The sequence below is a fragment of the Arachis ipaensis genome, chromosome B02 (genome assembly GCF_000816755.2).
Source record: "Arachis ipaensis cultivar K30076 chromosome B02, Araip1.1, whole genome shotgun sequence".
In the NCBI taxonomy this organism is placed as follows: Eukaryota; Viridiplantae; Streptophyta; class Magnoliopsida; order Fabales; family Fabaceae; genus Arachis; species Arachis ipaensis.
The window spans coordinates 87,474,375-87,483,691 of NC_029786.2; the positions used below are offsets into that span (position 1 = coordinate 87,474,375).

The 9,317-nt window shown below is 30.2% G+C and overlaps 2 protein-coding genes and 1 non-coding gene across 3 annotated transcripts in view; all 3 read right to left on the reverse strand.

Moving 5' to 3' along the window:
- The window catches only part of LOC110269271 (uncharacterized mitochondrial protein AtMg00310-like), a 2,230-nt gene extending 1,740 nt beyond the window's left edge, over nt 1-490 (reverse strand). The window contains exon 1 of the mRNA XM_021116978.1: nt 103-490. Within this exon, the coding sequence (XP_020972637.1) occupies nt 103-490 (388 nt within the window). The remainder of the gene's footprint in view (nt 1-102) is intronic.
- TRNAF-GAA lies at nt 6,871-6,943 on the reverse strand. The gene has a single exon. It is a non-coding gene; the product is annotated as a tRNA-Phe (tRNA).
- Nucleotides 7,405-9,317, reverse strand: part of LOC107625613 (mitochondrial substrate carrier family protein B) — an 8,471-nt gene continuing 6,558 nt past the window's right edge. Inside the window, exons 6-8 of the mRNA XM_016328298.2 lie at nt 9,179-9,246; nt 8,180-8,439; nt 7,405-7,909 (exon numbers count right to left, since the gene is read on the reverse strand). Of these exons, the coding sequence (XP_016183784.1) occupies nt 8,210-8,439; nt 9,179-9,246 (298 nt within the window). The 3' untranslated portion in view covers nt 7,405-7,909; nt 8,180-8,209. The remainder of the gene's footprint in view (nt 7,910-8,179; nt 8,440-9,178; nt 9,247-9,317) is intronic.

Genomic DNA, 9,317 nt, shown 5'->3' on the forward strand with positions numbered 1-9,317 from the left:
AGCACCAATTAACTTCATCCTCCTCCTCTGTTGGTTTGATTGAAAAAATTTTATTGCATATATCAACTGAAAAAATCGACTCAATCAGATTTTTATTCCAACTTCTATCAGGATTTAGTAACGCACTAACGTAATACACTTGCATATTTGGCGGGATTGTGAGTGCATTTTGAGGGACATTAAGGGGCACTGGTGGTGGGAGCCAGGGGTCATGGAAGATGCGAACATTAGTGCCAGAGCCTATTTTCCATAACAAGCCTTTCTCGATCACCTTGCGCCCTTCAAGAACACTTCTCCAACCCCACGACGGTATGCTTCCTATCTCTGCATGTAGGAAATCTGTATATCTGAAATATTTAGCTTTGAGCATTCTTGATATAGTAGAATTAGGGTATTTCATTAGACGCCAACATTGCTTACCCAATAAAGCCAAATTTTGCGCCCTTAGATCCTTGATCCCCAGCCCTCCATCTTTCTTTGGTCTCGTCATTGTGTCTCATTTAATCCAAACCATTCTTCATTCTGCGCCTTTTTGACCCCACCAAAATTGTCCATACCTCACTGCTTCCGACTTTCTTAATTTCGGCTGCCACAAAGAATTCTCCACTGTTAATAATTTGAACATTGATGCTGTCCTTCCAAGCTAGCACAAGTCCTCCTGCCACTCCTGTCGGGTTAACAATATGCCAGTTTTCGTAGTTGTATACCCGAAGTTTTGCTTCCACCTGTCGAGATTGGTTCTTTGTTTCACTTATAAACACAATCTCGGGGGAGTGGGATTTACAGATCCCTTTTAAGGTGTGAATTGTCAGGGGTCTCCCCAAACCCCGACAATTCCAAACTATAGTTCTCATGGCGCCTTGGGTGCCATTTGTAGGCTAGCACCCTCCACCATCTGTTCAACTGCATTTTCATCCTCTGTTCTTGCTTTCTTTGTAGTTACTTCAGCTATACCACTCATCAACCTTTTTTTGGGTTCACTTTTAGTATCTGACTCTGCAGCACCTTGTCTTGCTAACCTTTTCCACTTCCTACCTTTTTCTGTAGTGAGACACTCCCCAATAGCGAATTGCATAAGCTGCCCTTCATCCTCCTTGGTATTGGACTGACCAGCTATGATAACCTCCATGCATTCTGTTCTAGAATTGGCTGATTGAGGTGACTCAGGTGCTGCCCTGTTACCAGTGTCTTGTGGTTTCAAACTTTGTTTCCCTTCTTGCATTGACATCCCTGCAAATTCTTCCAATAAGCAGTTTAAGACCGGTTTTTTCTTACGTTGAGTGGCCTTATTCTAGTTTTGGGTTGAGTTGTTGAATGTTCTTTCTCCTTCAGAGTAGATTCGCGTTCCCACTTGGCTAGCTTTAACCCATTCGCCAATGTCATCCTCTTTTACCATCTCACTCTCTGTGTCCTTCAGCAGATCATGGCAGTTTTTCACCTCATGCCCCAATTTTGCGCAATAGGTACAGAACTTTCCAAGTCTCTCATAGCGCAGTGCCACTTCTACCTCCTTTTTATTAGGTCCTACCACTATTAACTGATCTCTCACTTGCCTGGTAGCATCGATATTGATTTTGGCTTTCACAATCCTAGTTTCTCTGCCTCGCATCTGAAATTTACCTACCTCCAACACTGTGCCCAGATTCTCTCCCAATTTACGTCCAACTTCGAGGGTTTTAAACGATTCTGGCAAACCCCAAAATTGAACCCAAACTGAAAAATTGGAAATAATCTCTTCATCACAGATCTGATCTTCCTTCCATCTCTTGACATGGAGCACATAATCTTTGAATAGCCATGGAGAACCACGTTCAACACGCAAGACATCCACTTCTTTATTAAAAAAGAATTGGAAGGAATTATCCCCTTTGTCACTCACGCTAAATCCTTCCGGGTTTCCCATATAGCCTTTAAAGCATTCCCCATGGTTCCAATTGAGAAGGTTTTGGAAGCAAAGAGTCTGCCATAGAGACTATTGGAGCAAGCGTTAATACCTTTTGATATGTCTGCCTCTTCTAGTAGAATCACATTCCTACCTCCTTTCAGGTTGTCTTCCTCGATCCGATCTTCATCCCTCGTTGTCTCAGCCATGCAGATTACGTAGACTTGTATTGAGATTTAATTGATCTTGACAATGTAGCCTTGACGGCACTAGGAACTCCGTTAAGAAACCCTAACAGAACACTAAGAAACCTTAACAGAGCACACTAACACTGTTAAAAAAAAAAAAAAAATCCACTGCAGTAGATAAATTAAAGGATTTAATAATGTAAAATTGTTAAATGTGTGATTAGTTATTAATTATGAATGATAATGATGGGCTGATTTTTTTTTTAATGGAAATAAGTTTTTGGGCCAGGCTAAATTTTTTTTCTTGGATTTGAGTTTTAATTGATTTTTTTATGAAAAACGAAAATAATAAATATAGTATTTTGTGGGTTTGGGGTTATTTGAATATGTTTTGTTTAAAATCAAAGATTAACCGCTTTAAAAAACTCACATACAAGAAATTAAATTCTAAATTCAAATAACCATTCTAACCAATAAAACAATAATTTTTTACAAATTCAGTTATTCACCATATCTTTATTTTAAAAATAATTTACTAACAAGTAAAAATTTAAATAACAATTACTTAAATATTTTTGTTCACATTAACCATTAACCTACACATAATTTATGTTATCATTAAATTAACCTACACATAAATGAATTAACAACTAAATTAACATTATTAAGTATAAAAAATCTGGTCATCAACACTGTATCTATTTTTTAAATTTTATCGAAAATGTCAATCCTAAACACTAAACCCCTTATCATTAAATATTAAAATACTTAGCAATCCAATTTTAGAATAAAAAATTTAAACCATTTAATTTTAATCTCTAACAATAAACCACAAACCCTGATTTCTTAATCATGAAACTTAAATTATCCAATCCTGAGCTCTAAACCATCCAACTCTAAATTCTAAATAATATATTTTTAAATTCTAAATTCTAAAGTTTTCTACACTAAAATCTAAATCCTAAAGCATCTTACACTAAACCCTAAATCAAATAACAATAAATTTGAATAACTAAACCATTTTATTCACAAGTTTAAAAATAATGAAACAACAAAAAGAATTTAAATGGTTTTTAATCTAATTTGAATATGTTAGATTTTATTTAAATATTATGAATACAAAGTACATAATTATTTTTTAAAAATTTTTTATAAGGCTCATTTTTTAAAGGATTCATTTTTTTAGCAATATTTATCATTTCATAATTTTAAAACGAATTAAATATAAAAAGAAAGAATAAAAAAATAGCAATAAAATTCACCTAAATTATGAATCATGAAAGAATGATATCATATCATATCATATCCAATAATAGATAATACTCTACTTAATCTCTATATTAACTAATTCAATGTATAAATGTGATAACATTCATTCTAAGAATAAATCACATAAATAAACACGACTGAGTTTCAAATTTACATGTGTTTCAATTACATATGATTCGAATTAGTAGGTGTATTAGTAAATCGAATTCATTGGAATCAATTTACTATGAAAAAATATTGTAGTGAAGACTATTTCATATAAATCGAATTTATTGGATTTAATTTACCTAAAAAATAAACCCTAAACGAATTTATCATCAAAATAAACCCTAAATGAACCAAAATTAAATTCTAAATACTAAAGCATTTTATTCTTGTGCACTATTATAATTTTTTATAACGTAAATTATTTATCCTACTCCAAAAATTAACTATATAACTAATAATAAAATCATAACTAATGAATGATTATAGTCTAAAACATTATTAATAATAAGATTATTGAGAGTATTAGAATAAAAATAACATGTGAAAATACTAAACTAATATTTTCAAAAACACAAAAATACATTTTTCATGTCAAAAAAAGTGTCAACTTTTCATAAAAAAAATCAATCAACACCTATATCTAAACAGAAAAAATCAATTAAGACCCAAACAAAAAAAAATTCAAATAACCCCCAAATCCATAAGGTATTATGTTTATTATTTTCGTTTTTCATAAAAAAATTTCAATTAAGACCCAAATTCAGGAAAAAAAATGGCTTGGCCCAAAAACTTAAATCCATTAAAGAAAAAAAAAACAAAAACCAGCCCATCATTATCATTTATAATTAATAACTAATCAACTTTACATCATTAAATATTGGTGAAATTAATCTACTGTAGTGGGGTCTACACTCTGCACCAAGATCAGCTTTTGTCTTCCATCATAGCTTTAATTGCACTTTCTTTCTAAACACTTGTTCTACTAGAAAAATGACAACAAATTTCTACACATATAGAAGGAATCTCTCTTCTACATGATAGAATTCACCTTTCTAGGATTAATTACTAGACAAAGCCTGTTATTGTGGGTCCAATTTCTGCAATCATTACTTGTCACTTATCAAAGTTCAAAGTCACCTTCATATTGCAAAATACACGCGTATACCTTCCTAATTTGACACGCATGCTTCAGCACCTAAGGAAGGAATACTCCTTTAGCACAGTAGAATTTCCCGCTAAGTAATGCAAAACCGAAATCTTAAAGTTAATGTGTACTTTTACAAATAAAAAAGTGTTGCGCAAAATATAGCCAGACAACCAGAAAAATCAGGATAATTTATAACAGAGCTATGAAAATGAACTGGGAGTCTGTTGGAGTAAAATTTTAGGGATGTTTTTATGTATTAATTTTTTTTTGAAGATTAAAATATCCCAATATGAATATTATTAATGTATTGATAATTAAAAATGATATTTAATTTTTTAATTTTATTTTTTATGAATCATGACAATATGTATTTTCAACAATATTATTACAACTAAATAATGTTAAAAAATATAAATTGCTGAAAAAAAGTGATATATGGGCAACAAAGACACTATATAACTTATGAATACATTTACACAAAGAAATAGAAAAATTAATGAATACAATCACACAATCACCTAATACATACATTTAGCAAATTAAAAAAAAAAAACTATGGTCATCAACCAAATTCTAGTTGTACAAAAAATGAGCAAGAATGGAGAGAGAGAAGAAAAAAAGGTATGAAATTATATTAGAAGAGATAAAAAAATGTGTAAAGTGAATGTTGATTTATATAATGAATATTATTAATATTTTGATAATTAAAAATGACATTCAATTTTCTAATTTTATTTTTTATGAAACATGACAACATGTATTTTCAATAATATTATTAGGATATTAAAAAATATAAATTGTTGAAAGAAAAAGAAGTGATATATATAGGCAACAAAGACACTATATAACTCATGAATATAATTACACAAAAAATAGAAAAATTAATGAATACAATCACATAATTATCTAATACATACATTTAGCAAATTAAAAAAATAAAGATAAAAATTATAGTCATCAACCAAATTCCAATTGTGCAAAAAATTAATAAAATGGAGAAGGAGAAGGAAAAGAAAAAGAGGTATAAAATTATGTGAGAGGAGATAAAAAAAAATGTGTAAAATGAATGTTAAGAGTAATTACCCAAATCAGTCTTCATGGATTTTAAAAGTGGATATTTTAGTTTAAAAAAAATTAATATACAAATTAATCTCCAAGGTTTTATTCCGGCAGACAAATTAGTCCGCAGTTCATTTTCCGGCAGAGTAACTACCCAGATCAGTATCCAAGAATTTTAAAAGCGGACATTTTAGTCTCCAAAAAAAATTAATACACAAATCAATCCTTAACATTTTTCTTTGTCGGACATAACAGTCCCCGTCCATTTTATTTTTACTATATGTCGACCATTTTTATTATTAACTTAACTTTATGCATGTGGACAATGACACTAGCATATTAATACACTCTTTTCGTTAGAAACAAGTAAGGTGCATAATGATGTTTTGAAATCTAAATTAAAATATTTTTCTTAATAATAATAATAATTTTACTTTTTTGGACAGAGAATTGTTATGTCTGATAGAGAAAAACGTTGGAAATTGATTGTGTATTAATTTTGTATGAGGACTAAAATGTTCGTTTTTAAAATCTGTGGGGACTGATCTGAGTAATTACTCTGCTGAAAAATGAATTGGGGACTGATTTGTCTGCCGGAATAAAACTTTGGGGATTGATCTGTGTATTAATTTTTCTTGGACACTAAAATGTCCGCTTTAAAATTTTTGGAGACTGATTTGGATAATTATTCGAATATTAATTTATATAGTAAATATAGAAATGAATATGAAAGGATAAGAATAAGATGATAGAAATAACCATTTTTACATTAAATTAAATGAAAAATAAAAACTATTAAAAAAAGTTAACATTAAAAACAATAATGTAACTTATATAAAAATAGAATAAGAAAATATAAAAAGTTAAGGTTAAAAAAGAATATGAAAAGGTAAGGTAAAAAAAATTTTTTATAACATAATAAGATGATAGAAATAACCATTTTTACATTAAATTAAATGAAAAATAAAAACTATTAAAAAAAGTTAACATTAAAAACAATAATGTAACTTATATAAAAATAGAATAAGAAAATATAAAAAGTTAAGGTTAAAAAAGAATATGAAAAGGTAAGGTAAAAAAAATTTTTTATAACATAATAAGATGATAGAAATAACCATTTTTACATTAAATTAAATGAAAAATAAAAACTATTAAAAAAAGTTAACATTAAAAACAATAATGTAACTTATATAAAAATAGAATAAGAAAATATAAAAAGTTAAGGTTAAAAAAGAATATGAAAAGGTAAGGTAAAAAAAAATTTTTATAACATAATAAGATGATAGAAATAACCATTTTTACATTAAATTAAATGAAAAATAAAAAAAAGCAAAATGTGCGGTGAGCGTGGATCGAACACGCGACCTTCAGATCTTCAGTCTGACGCTCTCCCAACTGAGCTATCCCCGCATCGATGCTAATTTTAATTTTTTTAAGATTATGTTTAAAGTTTGCGAACAATTTCCTTTCTCAGAATTGCCAATTTAGCCATAGAATCCGACATCATTATTTCATGCACTTAATCAACTCTACTTAAATAAGACGTTTGGATTAATAATATACTAAAATTTTGATTCTATTACTAGTTAGTAAAAGGAAATCCATTGATATTGGTCATTGTATAAAAGTCAGTATGCTTACCCCTCTAAACAACTTGCTATTATAGAATAAAATTCTTACCATTGAACATCACTCAGAATGCGATTAAATAGTTCACTTTTACATTTATTTACGGCATATCTATTATGTGGAATTCATGTATATAAAAATAATATCTTGAACAAAGATGGATTAATGTAAAATTATCATTCAACAGTTAGTTTGTAAAATAAATTTCAAATATAAAGATTTTCGATAATACAAGAATTGAGTTAAGACTCATACCCTCTCCAACAATGATATATTATTTCATCAAAATTTGTAAAAATGAGACTTCCAAGGAAAACAAATGTCCTGCAACATGATCCCTTTGTTGATTAACTTCAGTATGGATCAAATCTAAATCCGAAATTAGTACAATTGAAGTAACTCATGAGCTACAACTACCTAACAAATTACATAGGTAGTAACATCAAAATTAACTACAAAATTTCCTAGAAACATGTGAAGCCATGAAATCTTAAATTAAAGCATATCCTTTTCCCTGAAAAGTCATACTCCACTCAAATCATATTCAACTAACACTACCATTAGACACATGAAACTGACTATTGAAAATGCTAATAACTCTTAAGATGCCCCTTCAATGTCTCATAAGTTATAGTCCTGATTGCAAATAACCGCTTTGTATTGTAATCCATAAATCGTAGTATTACAGACAAGAGCTCAACCACAACCACAAGCACCATGCACCTTACAAGGTCAAATGGAATGTTTCTGCATGTAGCAAGAGAACATATGTTAGATATATGCCCTTCTTTCCCTGGGCGCCAAAGTCGCAATATTATCTTTTATCCAATTACTTTCCGCAAAATAAATTCTTTCATAAAAATCAATCATGACATCACCCACGAAATATGTTGGTAATGCAATGACTAGTGACAGGAAGAGGAGAAAAATAAATGAATAAAAATAAAAGGGAACAAAATGCCATATTCAGTGAAGGAACATATATCACTCAAATTGTGTTCTTCAAATTAACTTCACCTTTGGGATAAACTAGGGGAAATTGACGATTCAAATATCTCCTAGAAGCATCTTCAGTGTCTCATAAGTCATAAAGACAATGCCCACACCAGGAACAACCTTGTAATACTCGGGCAAAATCCCTCTGTACAGACCTCGCAACCCTTCATTTTGAACTATGCGCCTAAATGTCCCAAACAAACCACTGTTATAAACACGAGCTCGACCACCTGCACCCTCTAATTGCATCCTCCGTCTTACGAGATCTAAAGGAAATGTTGCTGAATGTTGCAAGAGATCATTACACATACAATACATGGTTAGTGACTTAGTGCCTAGAAAATATCATAAGAAATACACAGTATCTTATCTGATTAATTACTATAAAACAAATTCTTCCTTGTCCAAATCATCAAGCAAGACATGAGCAATCCAAACTCTTTCCATGAAATAAGTTCATTCAAGAAAATGTCAGCTTGCATCACAAAATGAGTTTAGCCAAATATTTAGGCACATAATTAAAAGCTAACAGATCAAAGACGTCTAACAGCTCACACAGTCATACCATATGTCAAACACATCTAACAGTCAGAAGCAAACAAATCAATTAAAAGGGAAACACTGATAGATCGTTTAGAATACCAAATAGTACTTCCAGCTTTCACATTCCACAGTACTACTATATTTCCTCAAAATTCAAAAAAATAAATAAATATCATTAGCCAATATATAAGCCCCAAAATTGAAGGAAGTACAAAACAATTTAACTAAAAAAGCTCAAAAGAAACTCAGCCAATGGTAACAGGAAAACCAAAATAACATTTAGATATGTAAATGATGATGAATTTCCCAGCTTCACCATGGTAACTATATTCATCACGTGCATGAAAAGTAATTAAATGAGCATCACATATAAATCTGTCAAATAACAGGTTGCCCAGGATGTTGAACAATTTATTTAAAAAAAAATTGAGGAATCATCCTGCCATTGCAAATAGCTACAAACTAACAAGTACCAACCTGTCGATGATGCAATTCCTGAAAGACTTCCACAAGCAAGACTGACCATGACAGTAGAATCATCGGGCCTAAATTTCAAAATGACGGAATGAAGGAAGTATTTAGGAAACAGATACAGTGAGCATAAACTACTACTTAA